This window comes from Nycticebus coucang, chromosome 4 (assembly GCF_027406575.1).
Source record: "Nycticebus coucang isolate mNycCou1 chromosome 4, mNycCou1.pri, whole genome shotgun sequence".
Lineage (NCBI taxonomy): Eukaryota > Metazoa > Chordata > Mammalia > Primates > Lorisidae > Nycticebus > Nycticebus coucang.
The window spans coordinates 107,733,197-107,757,440 of record NC_069783.1 but is presented as its reverse complement, the minus strand read 5'-3'; the positions used below and the strand labels follow the sequence as shown (position 1 = coordinate 107,757,440).

The following is a 24,244-nucleotide window of genomic DNA, read 5'->3' as shown; positions in this document are numbered from 1 at the left end:
CAGAAGACAGAGGTGCTGGCTGCACCTGCCATCACCACCCTGGCTCTGGAGTGGGTGACAGCAGCTGGAAAAGCCCATGTTCCTCCTGCTGACTGGAAGCTACAAGGTTCCCCTGCCTGGCACACCTCTCTCTCAGCCTGCCTTTGTGTTGAATCATTTTTTTCATTCAATTTAAGAGGAGAAAGAAGAGGCCAGAGGAAGGAAATAGGGGCGAGAGCTGTCTGTGGGCATCCCTAACTCACTGAGAACTTGGTGGGCTGGGCAGGGGAACGGAGAATGATTTCCTCCCTCTCTCCTTTGATGGGTGCGATAAATCAAAGCTGGTGCAGCTGTGTATTTTGCACCGCCATCGATTGTACACAGATGCTTTGTGCTATAAAATCATCTGGAGACTTGGCAATATACTCAACAATGGAGGTTCTAGTTCTCCCTTCTTTCCCCGTCCAGGCCTGGGGGTGGCTAGAGAGGAAGCTTCATGTGGGTGGGGGTCTCCGACTCCCACCATGACCTCCCCAGAGGGTAGGGCTCGGAAGAGGCCAGAGGCACTGGTCAAGCACACAGTGTCAAGAGACTGCACCCCAGACCTAGCGTCATCATCGTCCAGAGAAGTTTTTCATTGTGCTCATTTCTGTGCTGGGGAGAATCTCCTGATTTAAGTGGCAAGACAACCAGAAGGGATCTGGAGGGATCCCCTGGGGCCCAGAGGTCCTGCCGGTCAATGAACACTGCAGCAGGCCAGACAGCAGCTCCTGCAGGGGCGGGGAGGTGTCCACTTGCCTTAATCACGTCTTCGTCAGACGATCTACACTCCACGGACTCTAGCAGGTCGGTCACGGTGCCGTCATCCTCCACTGAGACCACCTTCACTGGAACTGCCACCGTCTTCCCAGTGAGGATGGCTGTGTTTAGGATTTCTGCCTCCTGGAAGACCAAACACACCTTCTGTCACACCCCCGCTGAAACGCCCAGGCCGCCTTCCCTGTGCTGCTCTGCAGCCAGCACCAGGTTTTTAATCAGGCTCAGGTCAACCTGGCACAAGACACCTGCTGAGTGTCTGTGACAGCCAAGAAAGAATCTCTGTCTTCACCCATATTCTGCAGGGAAACCTCACGCTTCATGCTTGTCACCCTCTCTGTCTTTCAGAACCTCTTTCCATTGTCTAGTCTGTTACCAGGTCCTGGTTGTTGGCACATCTGGTTTGACTGAACCCCAAGAACCAGCAATGACACCCATACGCCACTGCCATGACACACGCATGCACAACACACAGGCACATGTACCCAAAAATGCCTTCTGCTGCCAACTCTTCCCTCACAGACCAGGTCAAGAGCTGAGTCTTTGGGGGCCCAGCCTGCCCTGGCAATTCCCTTTCAGAGCTGGGAACACCCTGGGCTACTCTCCTTGGTAGCTCCAACTCAGTTGTTATTTTAGTCTTACTTACAGTTAGCTAATCACTTTGCTTCTTTTCCAGACTGGAACCCCCATGGTGCCATGTCTACTTGCTGCTTCCTTAGCACACTGCACAATGACAAACATGTAAACATATGTGCCAGGTGCATGGATGAGGCCCCAACAGGGAAATGACCGTGATGCACATCATCACCCTTTGCTCTCCGGCACCATGCTCTAAGCATGAATCCCTTTCTCCTGCATACCTGAGCCTCAAGCAGCCCTTCCTAGACTCCGAGCCACACCCTGCCTTCTGTACCTGTCCATCCAGTGCACCAGCTCTTGTCCTGACTTGCTCTGATGAAATTCTTGTGATTTTTGAACAGGTGGGGACCTGGCAGAGCATATGAGCCCATTTCCAAGATAAAGAAGACTGAACCCCAAGAACCTGCAAGTGCATCTCATTCTGCCTGGCACAGGTTGTCTCCTCTGGCACGGGAAGCCGGAAGTCCCAATATAACCTGCATCTCCGTATAACTACAACGTCCAAGTCCCACCCCAGGCCATTATTCTTTGCTCAATTCCAGCTCATCACTTGCCAGTGGTGTTCCTTCAGGGTGTTGGATCAATTTGCCGCATTGCATTTATTCTGTAAGTTGAACTTGTCTATCCTGTCCTTGATAGAAGAACAGCAAAATGTCTGGGTGGGGGCTAGGAGCTGGTTAGGGCCCCTAACACAGTTGTCATTTTACTTCCACTTAAAGTGATCCGATTGCTTGGTCTTCCTCCCAAACGCAAGCTCAATAAGGCTGTATCTGCATCACTTTGAGAGATGGGCTTGTGATGGACAGATTGTTGTCACTTTGATTTTTTTTGTGAAATCCAAAATGCTTCTTAGTAGCATACCAACAGAAGGAATAGAAGTTTATCATACTAAAATTACATAACTATTTTCCTTATGTTAACTTTTTATTTCTTATTTAAGATCTTATTTTTCCTTCATTGTATGAGGTTCAGCTATAGCTAGCTCATTTGGTTTAGCTGTTGGATATAATATATATATTGGATATAATATATATAATTGGAGTCTTGTCTTTTATGATAGACATAGAAATGCTCCTAAATTTCAAAGACTATGTCTTTAATTGTCTGAATATGCATAAGCCTTCAAAAGCTGTTGTGTGTATACAGTTTTTGTTTTTTTCTCTGCTGTGGGTTCGCAGCCTGGTTTTATTTATTTTGGGTGAAACATTGCAAAAAATGGAGGGGAAAAATCAGTATATGATGTTATTTGCTGCTTCTGGGGAAGAAAAAAGCCCTATGTACTTTTTTACACTAAAGGGTGAGGATAAAAAGAACAAGTCGTATGTTGAAAAGGAGTGAAAATGCCCTTTAACTTCCTGGCCCCAACTGAATCATTGCAAAGGAAAAACACAGACTGGGGGTTGGGGTCATTTTGCCACTTCTGTCACCCATCTCAGGGGGGACAATCTTGCACATCCATGGTAGACAGTACAGAGCATCTCCACTCCAACAGTAAAAACCAAAAGGCCTTTAGTGTTTTTGCACATTCGGGCTAGCATCATGAGAAACGACGCTGGGTGTATCTGAGGAGCAGCTGCAAGCCCATATGTCTGGGGTGCTGTCTTTCACCCTGAATAGCACATATCATTCTGCCTACTGAGATCTCAGTGGGGAGGAGTGACTGAGCTTCCAGGCTTGGTATTTTCCTGCCTCCTCTGTGTATTTCCAATGCCTTGACATCAGGCATCTTCTCCCTTGAACAGCTTTGCTTTACCCAGGAGGTAATGATATGGGGATGACTTATAGAAGTCTTCAGACAGGGAGAACCACAGAGATCACGTCGATGGTGGAAGCTCCTGTGTAGCCTCAGTGTTGGCTGAGATGGGACCCATAACTGCTTTGATTATTGAACCTCATACAACCCCTGAAAGCTCAGCTGCCTATTGCTAGGGGGTGACCTTATCACAGTTCCTCAGGAATAAATAAAGGCCCAGCATCGCTTTAGGAAACACTACCTCCATCCCACTGACTAATCACCGTCCTTACTGGTCACTCCATATTCCCCTTCTGCTACCTGGGCATTCAGGTCTCTGACAAACTGAAGCTGAACTTTGGGCTCACCAGTGGCTGGGAGGAGGTGGGAACGCAGAGGGGAGCCTGGATGCAGCATTGAGGAAAGGGACTGCAGTGAAGCCATAGATCCTTTCTCCAGGAGCAACCTCATTGCCGTTCACTATAGGGGAACAATACCTGTCCCTGTTTTGCTGGAGAAATGATGTCCTGAGTCTTAGTTCGGGCTCCCCTTGAAATAGCTTGTGGGACAAAGATTTAAGAGCAGTTTATTTGGGAGAGACAGGAAACTTCAGTAGCAGAATGTGGTGGCAATGCAGGGAAGAGAAGGCAGCAACGTGTGTTTGTGGGGGGGCATGTGTGCACACACGTGCGTGCATGTGTGTGTTAAATCCATCAGCATAGCAGGTGCATGGGGCTTAATCCTGCAGAGATTGATCTAGATAATAAAATATATATTCTGTAGATGTCCCTTAGCCCATTTGTGTTTCTACAAAGAAATACCTCAGGCCAGGTAGTTTATAAAGAAAAAAGGCTTATCTGGTTCACAATTCTGCTGGCTGGAAGATTGGGCTTTTGGTGAAAACCTCAGGTAGCTTCCGCTTATGGTGGAAAGCAACTCTCATGCTGTGAGAGAGGAAGCAAGGGTGCCAGGCTCTTTTCACAATAACACTGAAAACTCACTAAAAGACTCCCACCCAGGTAGGGCATTAATCTATTCATGAGGGTCCTCCCTCCCCGTGACCCAGACACCTCTCATTAGGCCACCTCAACACTGGGGATCAAATTTCAACATGAGGTATTGGGAGACAAATGTTCAAACTACAGCAGTGTGTAAATGTCTGTATGTTTCAATACATTGAAATCCGCTGTGATCTATTTCCTTGCAGGGAAAGGTGAAGGCACCATTGCAAGCTGGGGGAGCTGGGGTATTTATACACCCCTCCTCAGAGCTGCTCCTGGGGTGGACCCTTCCCCCCCACACCCAGCCTGCTGCACGGGCAGGCAAAGGAGAATTTGACCACATCAAAGAAAGCTCCTGACAGAGGGTGGCATTGGTACTGGAGCATTGTGCCCTGGGCTGGTAGAAGGAAATGTACAGGGCCTGACCGCGTCTGCCACAGCATAACTTGAAGTAATTCATCGCGTGGAAGTCGGACAGACTAGAACCATAGTTAGAGTGTGTGTGTTTGTTTTGTTTTCCTTTGATTCCTTTTCAAAATTCCCTCATGCTTCCAGGTTCTGGATTTTCTGCTTCAAGTATCAGCATAGTCACTTATTCCTCTTCACCCTTGAAATTTAATTTTAAAATAGAGCCAAGGAAAAGAATGGAGAGAGAAAAACAATATATTGAGGAAAATTCTTGAACACCTCCAGGGCCGATCTCTGTGTCAGAGGCAGTTTGGCACCCCGTGTGCGTGCTTCCTAACAAAACCCCGGTTTTGTCTGTGACTGTAAGAGCCCAGATAACATGACTGCATGTGTGGCTGGCCTTAATTTTTGACACACAGTTCTGGTCCATGAGCTAGAAAGGGAAGTCACCAGGCAAGGCTTCCAAAAGTGCATGTTAAACCAGCAAACAGAAAAACTAAACAGATTTGGAAGCCCATTTCCTTTCTTCCTGTCCACGAGGCAAAGATAGCACCAGAGCGGAGCTGCAGCTTGACCCTTAAAGGTGAGAGTCTGTGGTCAAGGGCAGGGGCTCTCTGGCTGGACCACCCCAGGTTTGGAAACTGGGTTTCATGCTACCAGCTAGGTGACTTTAGGCATGTCACTTAGCTCTTGGTGTCTAATTCTGTAAAATCAGAACATCATATCAACAGTAGGTACCTCTTGGGTTTGGCCTACTTTAGGTGAGTTACTATTTGTAGAGTGTTGAGAACACTGCCTGGTATCTGGTAACTGTGTTCCCAAATGTTTGATAAATGAACAAAGATAAATGATCATGTAATGGGTGGAGTACAAAATTCACATCCACCTGGAATCTCAGAATGTGATCTTAGTTGGAAATAGGGTCTTTGTAGATGTCCTTAGTTGAGAGGAGGCCCTCATCTCAATAGACACTTGCAGGAAATGTCCAACCTTTTTTCTTTTCTGCCACACATGAGAAGAAGAGAGTTGTCTTGGGCCACACATTAAATGCACGAACACTTAAGAAAGGTTATGTGCAAAAAAAAAAAAAAAAAAAAATCCGTGCATATATGTTCCATAATGTCCAACACCACAGATAAGCAAAACAGTCCTTGAATTATCTGTATGTGGCCCAGGAGCCAGAGGTTGGACACCCCTGGCAAGATGAGGGTGGGTCCTAATCCAGTAGTCTTCTAGGAAGGGGAAACACCAACAGGTGCACAGGGATGGTGTGTGAAGGCGGAACCAGAGATCAGAGTGACCCACTCGCCAGTGGGGAACCACAAGGACTGGGACAACCAGGGGAGGCTGGATGAGGCAGGACGGACACTTCCTGACATGGCTCTCTGATGCCTTGATTCCAGACTTCCAGTCTCCAGAACCCTAAAGGAATGAATTCTCTTGTTCTTTAGCCACCAAGTCACATTACTTCATACAGCCCGAGGGAGCCGGCACACGACTGAGTCAAGAAGAGAAGAAAGCCGGATGTCATCGGCATCATCGTGGCACCCTGGCATTGCTACTTCCAAACACGTTTGGAGCGAGAATTAAATCTTGCTCATTTTCACCATTGTCCTTTGCGTTCTGTTACTCACAGATAATCACAGCCCTCACTGATGCAATCGGGAAGGGAGTTCTCATGATTTCTCATCAGTTCGAAGCTGAAGTGAGTAAGATAAATTGCCTTATTGTTGGTAATGAGATCAGATTTCTTTCCCTTTTTTTTCCTGTTTCTTGCCTCCAGTGTCACTACGGCCTGTTTGGAGATAACTTGCCATGTTAGTATATGGTTCTGAAAAGATCCTATATCTGTTACAGTAGACGAATAAGGTTGGAAGAAATAAAAGTAAATGTAATGTTAGCTGTTTCCTCCCTAAACAAAAGCATCGCAGGGATAACTTCTGAGCTCCCCATTAGAGGAGGGGAGAGGAGGGCAAACATGCCATAAAACTAATGAAGTGGAGCCCAGTGGCTCCCCAGCCCTCTCTGCACCCCGGGAGGGTTCCCCTGGGGGCCGCGCCCATGGAGCTGGAGGCTCGGCCAGTCCAAGCAGAGCCGCTTGCAGCCCGCCGCTGCCTGTTATCCAGTTCTGTGTGGGATGAATCTGGGAAAGGGACACAAAAGACTGGCCTGCTTAAGACTATTTCCACTTAGACCAGAATAAAGGTGGCATTTTTAATGAGGACATAGGACAGTAGGCACAAAACTTCAGACAAACAGGGTTGAAATAGCTCACATATCTGAGCTATTTCCTCACAACATTTTAAAGGAAAATAACGAGTCATGGGACAGATGACTTGTTTTTCCTGTCCCACCTTTTTTGGTGTAACAGAACATCCATTTTCCTTTGGGAAATGACCCCTTCTCCCTGAATGAGGCTAGGTAGGATAAAATGACTCCATCCTCTGGCCAAACAGTGGGCAGGTATTTCTGACACCATGGCCATCAGACTCTTCCCGAGGATCTGGACTTCATGCCAGAGGACCCAAGCCATGGGCAGGAATGGCTGGTGTCACTTGTCCCACTAGTGGCTCCTGACGAGTCTGTGCTACATCCCAGTCTCTCTGTCTCCAGCACCGTCCTGGTCCCCGTCTTTCCTGAGCTGCTTACCCACCTTTTTTACTCACTCTCTGAGATGGCCTACATGCTTCCAATGAATTCCTTTTTTTAAAACTTAAGGTGTCCAGAATCAGGGGTGTTTTTTGCCTTTTTTTGGGGGGGGGGTATAAACAACAGTCAGGTGGTGTTTATTTTTTCATTGTCTCCAGTTTCATCCAAATTGCTGCAAAAGACATGATTTCTTTTATTATTATTATTATTAAATCATAGCTGTGTACATTAATGCGATCATGGGGCACCATACACTGGTTTTATAGACCGTTTGACACACACATTTTCATCACACTGGTTAACATAGCCTTCCTGGCATTTTCTTAGTTATTGTGTTAAGACATTTATATTCTACCTTTACTATGTTTCACATGTACCCTTGTAAGATGCACCGCAGGTGTAATCCCACCATTCACCCTCCCTCTGCCCATCTTCCCCCCTCCCTCCCCTCCCTTTCTTCCTTCCCCCTATTCTTAGGTTATAACTGGGTTATAGCTTTCATGTGAAAGCCACAAATTAGTTTCATAGTAGGGCTGAGTACATTGGATACTTTTTCTTCCATTCCTGAGATACTTTGCTAAGAAGAATATGTTCCGGGGCGGCACCTGTGGCTCAGTCGGTAAGGCGCCGGCCCCATATACCGAGGGTGGCGGGTTCAAACCCAGCCCCGGCCAAACTGCAACCAAAAAATAGCCGGGCGTTGTGGCGGGCTCCTGTAGTCCCAGCTACTCGGGAGGCTGAGGCAAGAGAATCGCTTAAGCCCAGGAGTTGGAGGTTGCTGTGAGCTGTGTGAGGCCACGGCACTCTACCGAGGGCCATAAAGTGAGACTCTGTCTCTACAAAAAAAAAAAAAAAGAAGAAGAAGAATATGTTCCAGCTCCATCCATGTGAACATGAAAGAGGTGAAGTGTCCATCTTTTTTAAGGCTGCATAATATTCCATGGTGTACATATACCACAATTTATTAATCCACTCGTGCATCAATGGGCACTTGGGCTTTTTCCATGACTTAGCAATTATGAATTGGGCTGCAATAAACATTCTGGTACAAATATCTTTGTTATAATGTGATTTTTGGTCTTCTGGGTATATACCTAGTAGAGGAATTATAAGATTGAATGGCAGATCTATTTTTAGATCTCTAAGTGTTCTCCAAACATCCTTCCAGAGGAATGTATTAATTTGCATTCCCACCAGCAGTGTAGAAGTGTCCCCTTTTCTCCACATCCACACCCTGGGAACTCAAAACAGCTGAAAAGACGTGATTTCATTTCTTTTTGTGGCTGAGTAGCACTCCATTCTAAATGAGGGCACACACACCGGCACCAAGACATGTGAAGGACATTTGAAACCAAGGAGGGGGTGACTGCGTGGCAGGTGAGGGATAAAAACTTACCTATTGGGTACGATGAACACTATTCTGGTGATGGGCACACAGGAAGCCCTGACTGCAGCATGAGTGCCCCCAGGTAACAAAAGCATTTGGACTCTTTAATAGTTTGAAATGGAAAAAAAAAGAACAGTTGCATGTCCTACTCACACACGACTCCCAGTCGCGAGTCCTTACTGCACACCCAGGCTGTAGGGCACAGCCCACTGCTCCTGGGCTGCAAACCTGGTGACTGTGCTGAATGCTGTGGGCAGCTGTGACACGATGTGAGGATTTGTGAACGTAAACAGAAAAGTGCAGTGAAAACACTATGTTAATCTGTGGGACCACTGCTTTGTATGCAGGCCACCCCTGATGGAAACATCATTATGTGGCCAAGTAGCTGTGCCCTAATGAATAAAGCTGACCGGGAAGTGATGAGGTGAAAGCAGACTGGTTTAGGAGGTTTTATTATTAATTCCCATTAAGATGAAAACTTAGGCATTTCTTTAACAATTATCAGTTTCAGTTCACGAACATGCAATTGGGATGTTTTGCTCGTTTGAATTCCTTCCAAAGGGAAGCCTAACTAACACAAAGGCTTGGATGCAGGTAGTTTATTTGCAGAACGCAGGGTTGAGGGACAGAGGCAGTGAGGGAGGAAAGATGCACAGAGCTGTGTGGTTGAGGTTGCTGCTGTGGGCCGGGGGGTTGAGCCCTGCAGAGGGCACGTGCTCCCAGAGTTGTCTGAGAAAGGCCAGAAGCCCCCATTCCCCATGTTACAGGTTTCCCTGGGCGTGTAAACTCCATGCTCAAGCACAGACTCCCATATCAGAAAATCCCTGAGCAAAATGTGGAAAGTCGTCCTAATGACTTGAGGTGGCATTGGGTCAGAGAAGATGCATCTTTACTCACGTGCAGCTCCAGAAATGGATGAGGGTGTTATAAAATCTCTGCCATGCAGGGAGAGAAACTCCCCATAACAAAGAATCAGGCAAGTATTTGACTTACTTTCTGAAAAAGAAGCACAATTGAGCCTTTTGATTTACATGGAGATGTACAGCGGCACTTACACCATTTAAATGGCAGGTTTCAGAAGTTATGCTTTTGCACTTGTGTTCTTATAATCCGTGGACAGACTGAAAGCTTGCTCAGTAAGACTGTATCAAATGCTCTCCTGAACCAAGGAGCCTGAAATGGTGGTAGCTCTGCAGGTCATCAGGTCACACCCTGGACCAAGGCCCACTTTGGTACTATGGGCACCACCAGGGACCTGGCTCAGCACCCTTTGGGAGCACCACTTAGATATGTGTACAAGTTACAGCATTCTTACTTTCTTCCTGACACACTGGCATTCCTAAATTGCTAATATATTTGTTTTCCATGGACCAGGGCATGGCCTGTTAGGAACTGGCCGCACCGCAGGAGGTGAGTGGCTGGAGAATGAGTGAAGTTTCGTCTGTGTTTACAGCTGCTCCTCAGGGCTGGAGTCACCGCCTGAGCTCTGCCTGTCAGACCCACCACTACTGATGAAGGAAAAACTGTGCTCCATGAAATTGGCACATGCTGCTCGAAAGGCTGGAGACTACTGTTCTAAAAGCTGCATTTTATTTCTCATCATATTTACTCGTTCTTTAAAATAAATTGTAAATCATGTTCAGTTTTTAAAAATGTCCTATCAGTCAGTGATCTTAGTTGCAGACAATAGAATCTATCCACTCTCGCTCATTTTAGGGGAAAGGGAATTTTTAGGGATTGAAGGAACAGATTTTAGCTGACTTCCTGAGATCAATACCTTGGGCCATAGAGTGGGCCTCCCAACTACAACCCACTGATTCTATCATGACTAGAAAGCTTACAAATCCGGCAGATGGCTCTAGAACCTCTTTGCCTTTATCACAATCTCAGCCAGTGCAAAGGATGCCCACACACTTCCTCTTCCCCTCCTTGGAAATATCACACAGGTGCATCCAGTGTCAGCATGTACTGACACTCTCACAGACACTTTGCTGCTTGCCTCTCGGGGAAAGCTGAGCAAAGTATAATTTTTGGAATTTACCTTGGGAAGATGAGATTTACACAGTGGGGAGCTATTAAAATGTAGCAAGGATATCTTTGGATAGTTACAAACAAAAGTTTCTTATTACATATGTTCAAGTACAAAAAGGCATATTCTGCTAAGTCTATTTATACTGCCAAATTAAAATTTTGCTAATATTGTCATTATTTACCTTCTACAATTGATGCCACCTTCCAAAGATTTAAAAACATGATACCTTATAAGATTTTTTTTTTTTGGTCCATGGAAAACTGAAAATATCACAGGGACATAAAAAGTGAGCATTTACATTTCATGGCCAAATAAATAAAATTGCTTAGTTAAAGATGGATGCCCAGATCAGGTTAAAAAACATTTTTTTCTCCTGTCATATCATATCCAGAGGTAATATAATGTGGTGTGGACACTGACCAAGCAGAAGAGGTTTCCTTGCCATGCAGAGGAAGCCCCGTCCATGGCAGACACAGGAAATCTCCATGGATATGCCCTTGGTTCATTCATACCCTCCAGGTCCTTGCCCTTGGGAAGAGATATGTGAGCACTTCCAGCCACTCAAATGTGAAGGACAATTTTGTTTATTACTCCTGGGTTGATGTGATAAAGTTTTCATGCTCAATTATCTACTCTTTCTTATCACCTACCATAGCAACCAAAGAGGCCACATGTTCCCGATGGAGCAGAGACAGGATGGTGGAGCCTCTGTGAGCCTGGTTCCCTGAGTCTCTACATGGAGAGGCGCTTCCCGCTGACTTTTGTGGGATGTGCAGCAGGAACCATAACTGTGCTTTCCTGCCGTAAGGTATGTGATCTGGTAATAACTTGTTACTACAGTGTCACCTAATCTATCCTGATTAATAGACACTTTTCAACATTAGCTTTAAGAACTAAAATACACACACAGTAGAATCTCCATAGTTGACCACCTCCCTACACTGACCATGTCCTTAAGTTGACCTAATTTTCATACACCCGACACGTACATAGGCTTAATTCCTTATGTTGACCACTTGTGCATGTTGACTGACTTGTCACTGTCCCCTGGGTGGTCAACTTACAAAGGTTCTACTGTCTATACAGAGGGTGCCAACAATATGTAGACACATTTTAAGAAAGAAAAAAACTGTATTAAACTTGTAATACTCAAGTCATGTTTGACTTCTGCAATTATAAGAAGTGCTTGATGTGACTTTTCTTCATTTTGTGTTATTGGCATACATTGAGTATTACCATTTTCATGTTTTCCTTTCTTAAAATGTATATACATTTTTTGGGACACTCTATATATTCATTGATTCTGAATTCTGTTTTTTATTATTTATTTATTTATTATTAAATCATAGCTGTGTACATTAGTATGATCATGGGGCACCATACACTTGGTTCATAGATCGTTTGACACATTTTCATCACACTAGTTAACATAGCTTTCGTGGCATCTTCTTAGTTATTTTGCTAAGATCTTTACATACCACTTTTACTAGGATTCACATATACCCTTGTAAGATGCACCGCAGGTGTAATCCCATTAATCCCCCTCCCTCCACCTACCTCCCCCCTCCCTCCCCTCCCTTTCCCCCTTCTCCCTATTCTTAGGTTGTAACTGGGTTATAGCTTTCATGTGAAGGTCCTACATTAGTTTCATAATAAGGGTAAGTACATTGGGTACTTTTTCTTCCATTCTTGAGACACTTTACTAAGAAGAATATGTTCCAGCTCCATCCATGTAAACATGAAAGAGGTAAAGTCTCCATCTTTTTTTAAGGCTGCATAATATTCCATGGTGTACATATACCACAATTTATTAATCCATTCATGGATCGATGGGCACTTGGGCTTTTTCCATGACTTAGGAATTATGAATAGGGCTGCAATAAATATTCTAATACAAATATCTTTGTTATGATGTGATTTTTGGTCTTCTGGGTATATGCCCAGTAGAGGGATTACAGGATTGAATGGCAGATCTATTTTTAGATCTCTAAGTGTTCTCCATATCTCTTTCCAAAAGGAATGTATTAATTTGCATTCCCACCAGCAGTGCAAAAGTGTTCCCTTTTCTCCACATCCACGCCAACATCTCTGGTCTTGGGATTTTGTGATGTAGGCTAGTTTCACTGGAGTTAGATGATATCTCAAAGTAGTTTTGATTTGCACTTCTCTGATGATTAAAGATGATGAGCATTTTTTCATATGTCTGAAGGCCGTGCGCCTGTCTTCTTCAGAGAAGTTTCTCTTCAAGTCCTTTGCCCAGCCTGAGATGGGATCCCTTGTTCTTTTCTTGCTAATGTGTTTGAGTTCTCTGTGGATTCTGGTTATTAAACCTTTGTCGGAGACATAACCTGCAAATATCTTTTCCCATTCTGAGGGCTGTTTCAATTCTGAATTCTGGACTATGCTCCAAATGAGGGGAACGGATCACTCAGGATGGAACCTTGAAACTCCCTCCCCATGCTGGGTGACTGCCCTCATTTCTGGTGTGATGAGCTTGGGCATTCCCAGCTGAATTCAGGATGGAGAGCTGACTTCCTCTGCAGCCGTACTCTTCCTCAGTGTGTTTTCTTAACTGTGATTGATTTTTAAAAATATTTTCCATTCAGTTCTCAACAAAGGTTAATAAACCGTCTAATGAGTTACCACCTTGTCCTGATCATTTGCTTGTGTGGCCAAACTCTGTTATCCCAGCCACCTCCTAAAGGAATAGCAAACTCTGCAATAGTGATGGTCTGTGAGTGTTTTATTTCTACCCCATTATACAGAAGAGCTATTAGATGACCATAGAAATACTAGATCTAATTAGCAATAATGCTCTGTCGCTATAAATAATCTATGTGCTTCTTTCAACAAGCAGACAACATCAGTCAACTTGGCACCTGCATTGCAAACAGATTTATAAACCACTCTGTTTCTTAAAGTATATCAGTTCCTGGGTTTAATGACTGTGCCGTGGTAAGAGAATGATCATATTTTAGAAGTCCAACTAAAATAAAATAAAATTATTCTTCCACCCTGGGGGAAGCAGCAAGACTTTATACTGCAGAGCCCACACTGGGCTGGTGGTCTGCTCATGTCTGCTCCTGGTTGAAGCCATTAAAACACACCCTTTACCTTTCACTGATAATGTGAATTTAAAAATCTTATCAAGCCTATGCAAGCTCATTGTTAAAATATTATACCTGCAAAAGAGTTTATAATGAAATGTCTCAGAAGGCATCCTACCCTTCCCTAACCCCATTTTCATTCCCTTTAGGCAACCACTTTCAACTCTTCTATGTTAAGAAGATTTTATTCCATATATCTAAATAATGTGCTATATTATTTCTTGATATAGCATTTTTAGACATTAGCTACTGATTTACTGGGATGATCAATGACACTGTATTTCTGACTTCATTCTACTTTCTCTCTTTTCTCAGTCGATATAATTATATCCTTGTTTTGATTTCTCTACTGGGTATATTTATAACTTTAAGGAAGAACACTTCTAATTGAAGATGATGTATTATATAACCGCATGATCTCACATACACGTGAAATGTAAAGAAGTTGAACTCACAGAGGCAGTGAGTTGAAGGTTGCCAGGAGCTGGCAAAGTGATTTTGGAACTCTTTTTCTAGAATGGCTATGAGAGCTGTTGTTGTATGAGGCCTAACAATTAAGTTTGTGAACTAATCCTAGAAAAAGTGCTTTGAAGGTTGGACTAGGCATTGGGTTGGTGTATGGCTTCCCAAGGGGAGTACTTCGAAGGTGACCAGAGTGATATTCAACATTGGGGTATGTAGCACTTTTTCTAGGATGAGTTTGTGAACTTAATTGTCTGATCTCCTACACTGCAACTTTGAAATTTGCTAAGAGAGCAGATCTTTAATTCTCTCACTACAAAAATATTAGTAACTGTGTGAGAGGATGGATATATTGATTAACTTGATCTTATTAATCATTTCACAATGCATATATATATTGAAACATCATTTTTTATACCTTAAATATACACAATTTTTACTAGTTAATTATACTTCAGTAAAGCTGGGGGTGGGGGTGGGGCCATAAAACCTTAGTCCCTGAATAGTGTGAAAACACATCTGCAGATTCTTTGACACTCCTACCCTGCAGAGGTGGAGGCTGTACCTGCCATCTGTACAGGCTGGCCAGAGTGACTCACGTCTGGAGTTCAGAATGCAGCAGAGATGATGTGGAGGCTGGACCCTAAAAGGCAATATCACTTCAGTCTAGTTTACTTGCCGGAGCACTTGCTCTTGAACCTCAGCCGGCATGCTGTGGGGAAGCCCAAGCTACACAGAAAGGCCACAGGTACATGATCAGATCGACTGCCCAGGTTGAAATCCAGCATCCACCCACACATATGTAAATGTGAGGCTTTCCATATGACACCCAGACTCCAGTTCACTGCCCTGAACCAGAAAGTCTGGGCAGGAACCGCGTGGCAGAGCCCTGTTGACCCCCAGAACCATGGCAGAAATTAACATAAAATGACTATTGTGTTCTGCTACTGCATGTTGGTGGATTCTCAGGCAGCAACAGATAACTGGTAACTCCTGCCTCGTTTTGCAAGATGAGAATATTAGTCCTGCTAAAGCTTTGGCTTACCTCCCATGATAACTTCCCAACTTCTCTCATTTCTAACTTTTACTTTTGAACTCTCAAGGTTGATAACATCTACACTGTGTTCTGAAACATAATGGAGTCATCCATGCTTTGTACAAAGATTGAATCTAAACTTTGAGAGCCACGGATGTGTCTATTATACCCGTACACATCTTGTTGTCAACCTCAGCCTTGACAGCACTGAGGTTTGGGGCTGGATAACTCTTTGTTACCAGGATATTCGGTGCACTAAAAGATGCACGTTGCAGCCTCTCTGCTTCTACCCACCAGACGCAGGGAGCATCCCTTTCCCTGCCAATCCTGAGTTGTGACAACCCAAAATGTCCCCAGACATTGACAAATGTTCTCTGGGGGAGAATATCACTTAGCAGGGCTGAGAATTGTATAAGGATTCTATTTCCTTTCACCACAATACTCTGTGTATCCTGAAGTTGCTAATTGCCTTTCTTTTTTTCTGTCTCTCACAATTTACTTTTATCATAACCTTAATTTTTACTAAGGTCTTCACTGATCTCAGCATTTTCCTGGGGATGAGAAAATACCTTTTGCTTTCTGTTCCAATGAATATATCCTCTACTGCACAGACCTCTTTTTACTAAATGCAGGGTTCATATTAATAAATATGCACACTAAAAAAGAGAAATTTAAAAAAAATGCAGAAACAGGAGGAAAACTGTTGATTTCCTTTGTGCCAACAGCAAGAACGAACCCCGTCATGCACAGGGCTTTGTGCAACTACAACTGGCCTTATGTAATAGACATATCCTTGAAAATTGAATATAAATACATTTTTAAAGTCAGATTTTATTGTACCAGTGGAGCTTGCTATTAAAAATTATCACAAAATAAGGAGCTCAAGGTTCATCTGCTTTGCTTTATTAATCTCTCAAGTGGAAACGATCAGTGTGTACTACAGTTTATTAGAGACATTATGCATGGAGGCAGGGTAGCTCAGAGGAGGAGTCAGATAGCCCCAGTTCCTACATCTCCTAGCTCTGTGACTCTTGGCAAACTGGTGACTGCACTGTCTCAGTTTTTCCATCTGTAAAATGGGGATCATAAAAATGTCCACATTATTGGGTTGATGCAAAGGATTGCATGTGCAAAAGGGATTTAAAAAAATAATTGGCGTATGACAAGCAAAAACACACGTTAGTGTGGTTATTGCCGTCCATTCTGCCTGACTTCAAGACTTCCCCCAGCTGTGCCTGGCATCCTGGGAGCAGGAGTGGAGTCAGGGAGGCCCCCATGGCTTTGCACAGTTAGCTACGTGACCTTGGCCACAACATATAGGCTCTCAGGGGCTGAGTTTCCCTAACTTAAAAGAAGAGTTAAATGAGATACACTAAAAATCCCTTTTATGGATTAGATGCACTGGAATCTGGACTCAGGCTACCTGTGTTAAATCCCAGCTTTGCTATTTCCTTGTTGTGTAACTCCGCAGGTGAAGGAAACTCTCTGCACCTTGTTTTTTTCTATCTGGGGAACAAGGGTCCAAGTAGCATCTACCCTGCAGAGTTCTTGTGAGGCTCAAATGAGTTCATGCATACAACGTGTTAATATTTCCAGAAGGTTGGTCATGAGTAGTGTCCTAATACATGCAGTGACATATATGGACTCAATATGTTCTTGGCAAAAGCAAAGAGCAAGAGAGAGAAGGAGGGCAGGGGAAGAAGCAATGATGGAGAGAGGGAGCAGGGGGACAGAACTCGTGCTCTGTCTTGCAGGAGACTAAGGTGGGCGGCAGGAATCACCGCTCCCTCCCAGCTCAGCGACCCCCACCCCCAGCCACGCACAGTGCGAGCATCTCACTGTAATGACAGCAGCATTAGCTTTAATACCCATTTTTCACACCCAGGATCCCTGATCACCAGATGACCGCACACAGTGCTCAACCAAGGAACAACAGTGTTTCAACACCAAAGGAAATCTGGAGCCATACAGATTGGGATTTCTGGAGCTGTACAGTCGGGATTTTATGGATAGTTTGTGGGATTTTCAAGGGCGATATTAGTGGCATGTTATTTTAGCATCATGGGTTTGCTTTGGAACCTAAATTCCCATTTAGGATGGGGCTCTGCTGCTGCCACATACAGTTCAGTGTTTAGAGCATCAGAGGCTGGCAATAAGAGTGGCTGAATGAAATATAAAATCACGAGATTGTGGCCACCTTCACTTCCATACAGATTTATACTAAGTTTATCTCTGGAGGGCCAGACAGGTGGGCAAAGGCCTTGAGCATTTGTCCTCATTTATGACCACCTAGTGAGGGGAGGGTGGGGTTTGGAACCTCCAAATGAGGAACCTTTAGATAAGGACATACCAGGCATCTCAGAGGACAGGAAAGTTCTCATACAATCTACTCCATCTGTAGTGGCACCAGGTCTTGGCCCAGACAGATGTTCCTGATGTGGCTTCCACCTGGGGCCTGGGTGGTGGAAATGGTAACCTAGTGATCCTGGATCTCATGCCTGCCCCCGTGTAGGCAGTGTCAGCTCTAGTGAATTGTTGCCTTATGAGAACGTGGACCAGGTTTGCCCATAAGGAGGAGCCAAGAATCAACATTTTTATGTGACATCTCCTGACTTTCACATCTGGTTCCCCTTTTGTGGAAGCCACTGTGAAGCCTGACTAAAACATGTTTATAGGGTACAAGGACCTGTGGGGCTCCTGTGACTTCATCTAGTAGGTAACAACCTCTAACTGGGAGGTCCCTTTTGAAAAGGAAGGTAACAAACTCTTGCATAGATGTCTGTACTCAGCAGTGAGGCAAGCATTTTCCCAGGACCTCAATCTCCAGGTCACCCCACGACCCCCACTATCTGGGAACAAGGCTGCCTTTGTTCGGTACCCCTCAAAGCAATCTCCTGGTGTCACAAAAGCACTTCTTAGTTTTGCATAACTAATTTCAAATCTTATTTAGCATCAAGTTTCAGAATTAAGAAGCTAAGTGACAGCTGTTTAATTAACTCCTTAAGCTGATTAGGCAGCATTACTGAAATCCCCTGAAGGAGGAATTTCTAACTCTGGGGAGACCTCAGGGCCATGTCACTGCCTCTGTTTAAATTCCATAAGCGGCTAAACCAATCAGCCTCACGTTGTTGACATCCTCAAGGATGTGGTCACATAAGGATTTTTATTTATTACATTAACTAAAACAGAAGATGCCAAATGATAATAATAACAAGGACTTCTTTGGATCTGCTAAAAACAAATATTGTCCAGAATTTTAGAAATACATGGCATCACAAGAAAGTTCCTTCAAATGCACCTGATGGTGTGTATGCATTCTGGATCTTTAGTTGTATTGTGTTAGGAGAGAGGTTTAGATTAACCTTCGGCCCCCACATAATGGGTTGTATACCCCCCTCCTGAGTAGTAAGACAAAGGTGCATGAATGGGTTTAAACCTTTAAGCCAATTTGCTTCTTAAGATGGATGTCTTTTTAAAGTAGAATTTCCTTTCACGTCCTTTGTTAGATAAACTAACAAAGTATTTCATCTTCTTTGGCACTACTGTGGATGGGATAGAGTCCTTAATTGTTTTTTCAACTTGACTATTTTTGGTATATATAAAGGCTACCGATTTATGAAAGTTGATTTTGTAACCTGAGACACTGCTGTATTCCTTGATCACTTCCAAGAGTTTTGTAGTAGAGTCCCTAGTATTTTCCAGATATACAATCATTATCATCTGCGAAGAGCGAAAGTTAGATCTCTTCTGACCCTATGTGGATACCCTTGATCGCCTTTTGTTCCCTAATTGTGGTGGCTAAAACTTCCATTACAATGTTAAAGAGCAATGGAGACAATGGGCAGCCTTGTCAGGTTCCTGATCTGAGTGGAAATGATTCCAATTTAACTCCATTCAATATGATATTGGCTGTGGGTGAACAAGGGATCCCATCGCAGGCTGGGCAAGGGACTTGAAGAGAAACTTCTCTGAAGAAGACAGGCGCACGGCCTTCAGACATATGAAAAAATGCTCATCATCTTTAATCATCAGAGAAGTGCAAATCAAAACTACTTTGAGATACCATCTAACTCCAGTGAGACTAGCCTACATCACAAAATCCCAAGATCAGAGATGTTGGCGTGGATGTGGAGAAAAGGGAACACTTTTGCACTGCTGGTGGGAATGCAAATTAATACATTCCTTTTGGAAAGAGATATGGAGAACACTTAGAGATCTAAAAATAGATCTGCCATTCAATCCTGTAATCCCTCTACTGGGCATATACCCAGAAGACCAAAAATCACATCATAACAAAGATATTTGTATTAGAATGTTTATTGCAGCCCTATTCATAATTGCTAAGTCATGGAAAAAGCCCAAGTGCCCATCGATCCACGAATGGATTAATAAATTGTGGTATATGTACACCATGGAATATTATGCAGCCTTAAAAAAAGGTGGAGACTTTACCTCTTTCATGTTTCCATGGATGGAGCTGGAACATATTCTTCTTAGTAAAGTGTCTCAAGAATGGAAGAAAAAGTACCCAATGTACTTACCCTTATTATGAAACTAATGTAGGACCTTCACATGAAAGCTATAACCCAGTTACAACCTAAGAATAGGGAGAAGGGGGAAAGGGAGGGGAGGGAGGGGGGAGGTAGGTGGAGGGAGGGGGATTAATGGGACTACACCTGCGGTGCATCTTACAAGGGTATATGTGAATCCTAGTAAAAGTGGAACGTAAAGGTCTTAGCAAAATAACTAAGAAAATGCTATGAAAGCTATGTTAACTAGTGTGATGAAAATGTGTCAAACGATCTATGAACCAAGTGTATGGTGCCCCATGATCATATTAATGTACACAGCTATGATTTAATAAAAATTAAAAAAAAGAAAAAAATAAAGTAGAATTTCCAAGAAACAGCAGAAACTACAGTATTTGTCTGATTTTAAATGTGAGGCTGAGGTTGGCTGGACATCAGCACTGGAGAAAGATACAAAATGATGGATTTTTTTTAAATCCTTAGCTGAGCAACATTGGGCAGATGGTAACAAAACATGGTGTGGTTGGAATGTCCAGAAAGATCATGTGATGTGTGCTTTGGAGAATCCATCACTGGCCTGAAAGTCTTAGGAAATGGTCTTGTAAGTTTAACTTTTGAATAGAGTTTTAGGGGATGTTTCTAGTAAGCTGGGGACGAGTTGTGTGGTGTGGTATCTATCCACAGAGTTTGGGGCTGATTGTGCTGAAAATTTCAGTTCTTCGTTCAACACACACAGGTTTTTCATTTTTTCAATAGTTTTATGGAGCTATAACTCATATGCCACACAATTCCGCCATTTAAAGTATGCAATTCAGCCTAGGAAAAGAATTTATAAAGAAGACCCCAGAAGCAATCACAGCAACAACAAAAGTAAATAAATGGGACCTGATCAAATTAAAAAGCTTCTGCACAGCCAAGGACACAATGGAAAGAGCAAATAGACATCCCACAGAATGGGGGGAAATACCCACATGCTGTACATCTGATAAAGGACTGATAACGGGAAGCTACAAAGAACTCAAGCAAATTAACATGAAAAGATCAAACAATCCCCTTAAAAAGTGAATAAAAGACATGAACAGAAACTTTTCTAACAAACACAGATTAATGGCCAACAAACACATGAAAAAAGCCCAACATCTTATTCATCTGGGAAATGCAAATCAAAACTACATTCAGATATCACCTAACCCCAGTGAGAATGACTTGCATCATAAAGTCCCAAAGCAACAAATACTGGAGAGAATGTGGACAGAAGGAACTCTTATACACTGTTAAACTTATACACTTATAAACTAGTACATCTTCTATGGAAGGTTGTTTGGAGACACCTCAAAGAACTTAAAACAGACCTACCATTTGATCCAGCAATCCTACTGCTGAGTATCTATCCAAAGAAAACAAAGGTCACTTTCTAAAAAGGACACTGTACTCTCATGTTTATAGCAGCACAATACACAATTGCAAAGATGTGGAGACAACCCAAGTACCTACCAATATAGGAATGAATTAATAAATGTGGTATATACATAGTATGGGGTACCACTCAGCAATAAAAATGTGGCAATCTAGTATCCTTTTGGACAACCTGGATGGAACGAGAAACGATTTTTCTATGTGAAACATCACAAGAATGGGGAAACAAACACATGTGCTCAGTATCAAACTGGAACTCATCAATCGATACTTGAGTGAACATATGGAAGTAAATCACATTGAAAATCATGCTGGGGGGGCAATAAATTCACACCTATTCACATAGTGCACACTTAGAACTTTGATTCAATCTTCACAAAAACAAAGTATGTAAACAAAGCGTGTGTACCCCCTAATATTTTGAAATTTTAAGAAAAAAGAGAAAAATGAAGAAATTATGTAAATTATTATAGATACTGTTTTATTATCACCTTTGGGTATATCATTAAAAAGGTCCCGTGTCAGTTTTCTAAAACTCATGGTTAACACTGCGTAGTATTCCACTGTATCCATACACCATAATTTATTTATTGAGACCTACATTATAGGACTGCCTTCCTTTCTTTCTCTTCATGCCCTCACATTTGTTTCATTGATGCTTAATTGCAAGAGATGTAGAGTTAAAAATGGCTACCAAAGTTTTAGTAAAACATGTTATGAGGAAAAAAATAAGTATGCAATTCATTAGTTCTTTATATAGTCACAGGTATGTGTAACATCACCACCATTAATTTTAGAACATTTTTAACACCTCTAAAAGAAATCCTCTATCATTAGCTACCCTCTTAGCCCCTGGCCAGCACTGATCTATCTGCTTTCTATCTTTACTGGTTTCCCTGTTCTGAACATTCTGTATGAATGGACTCACGCATGTGTGGTCTTCAGAGATTGGCTTTCACGTAGCTCTGAGTCTTCAAGGTCCACCGTGCGGCAGCCCCTGCCAGTGCTCCATTGCTTTCATTCCTACCTTCCCCTCATGGCTGGATCATATTCTCCAAGGCACAGAGTTTTAATGCTTTCTCTTTAATAAAAGCCAATTATGAGCCTTTTAAAATCAGAGTTTACAAACTAGGGTTGTGTGGACTGAATCCAGCCCAGAGGTATGCTTTGCTTGGACTGCGCAGATTTAATTATTTTTCAATGGATCATAACATTTAAGAGTTGAGAAATAAAGCATACACTCTGGACATCTGGTTTGTCCTGGGAAATCAGAAGTGCAGGGGATTCTGGGGCATCATTCAGTGAGTGTGGCATGTGACCTTTCTCCACCTCCCCTGGGGCCAAGTGTCCTTTGAATTGGGAGATTCATGATTCTGCAGGAGTTTTTGAATTGGGGACTCTTAGTTTAGGGAAGATCAGCACTGCCAGGATGCAAACATGGTCCAATCCTGACAACTAAAGCTAAAATTTGTAAGAAATGTGCAGAAGACAGGGTAGGCTTCTTTTATACTCGGCTTCATTTATAACATTTTTTTTTTAAGCAAGCTACTCTTTGTGTTGGGAATACTGAATCCCATGATTCACTGTCTTCCTTGATAAGAAAAGTCTGATGACAGGACAAAGATACTGTTAAGTACACTCAACATATCTCAAAGATTGACAACTGCGATGGTGATGATGGTTTATAAGAAACCTATACTTCATTTACAGATGCCCAACAGCAAATCCCTGAAACTCGGCATGAATATTTAATTTACAACTGTTGATGGAGTCCTCTTGCTATCATAAAACATTTGCTCTTTGAAATTAGGGGAGGTTTTGCCCCTAGCTTTTAAACTAAATGGGTTCTCAGCTCTCTGCTCTAGTGCTACAGAAAAATGCATGTCAAATTGTCAAAGGCTACAGAATTTTCTGCAGGCTCTGAGAAGCTATCAGTTTCATGGTACATGAAACTAGAGAATTAATTCAATTGGTACGGAAAGGACATACTAAATTAATAAACATCAAAGGGCCGTTTAAAGGGTGGATCTCAGAGTGGGTCTTCTTTAGAATCTCCACCCTCCAGAGGGTCCCTAAGTGGTCATACGTCCTTTTTCCGACCTGCAGGCCACAGGGATTTCAGCAAGACTTACCAGTGGGGCTTGGAGCCAACTCTTGATCATCTATGCTGATGAGGTTACAAAGATGTGGCTAATCCCAAATAGCATAAAGCCCAAAAGTCATTTGCAATTTGGCCCTCGAATACATTATGTGGTTTTTCTTTCCTTCATCAGGCAACTCCTTAATTATGTTATTCTTCGGCTAATGTAAAAATGAATTTATATGTCTTTAGTCCACACTAATTGAGATGAGGATGGATGCAATTAAGATTATTCTGGGAGGCAGGGTAAAATCAATCTGGGATTTTAAATTGGTCACAGTCATCCATGTGTCGACACAACATGCTGACTAAGGAAATGTGTTTGAGGTCTGCCCTTCCCTTTCTTGGGGAAGGAACAAATTTAGTATTCTGTGCTGCTCCACTGCCTCAGTCACCCCACTGCTTAGTCCTTTCTGGGCTTTTGGGCCCAAGATTCTGTGATTCAGCCTGTTAGCCTGCCCTCCCACCCCACTGAGCAAAAGACAAATGAAGGTCATGGCGTGAAGAAAATGAAGATGATTATTAGACTCTTCTTCAAAATGCAGCCCTGTGATCAAGGCTGTGGACACTGGTTTCACTCCCAACTGAAATGATAGAGAAATTCACGCTGCACCAAAGCAGTTTCTGTTTTCAGGGTGATTGTAAGGTGGGGTTTACTGTGGACTATAAATGCCAGGAGGTGATCCCATCCAGTCCCAGAGGGATTTATGTATGTTGTGATCATTTCTAGGTTTCTGCCTCTTCTCTGAGAGGTCCCACAGGGTCTGGACTCATATAACCCCTGCCTACTTGACATGGCCACTGAGGTGGCTCAGACTGGTTGGGTCCAAGACTGGACTCTTGCTATCCTGTCTCTCCAGTCTGCTCCCTTCTCAGTGTTCCAGACTCAGCAGATGGGACCAACAGTTCCC

General features: G+C 43.2%; 1 protein-coding gene across 3 annotated transcripts in view; it reads right to left on the bottom strand.

The window, feature by feature from the left end:
• The window catches only part of TMEM132D (transmembrane protein 132D), a 742,271-nt gene that overhangs the window by 136,112 nt on the left and 581,915 nt on the right, over positions 1–24,244 (bottom strand). For 2 of the 3 annotated variants that reach the window (XM_053589948.1, XM_053589947.1), the window contains exon 5: positions 778–921. The exons of the other annotated variant lie outside the window; for it this stretch is intronic. In XM_053589948.1, coding sequence (XP_053445923.1) covers positions 778–921 — 144 coding nt within the window. The remainder of the gene's footprint in view (positions 1–777; positions 922–24,244) is intronic. 3 annotated transcript variants of the gene reach the window in all.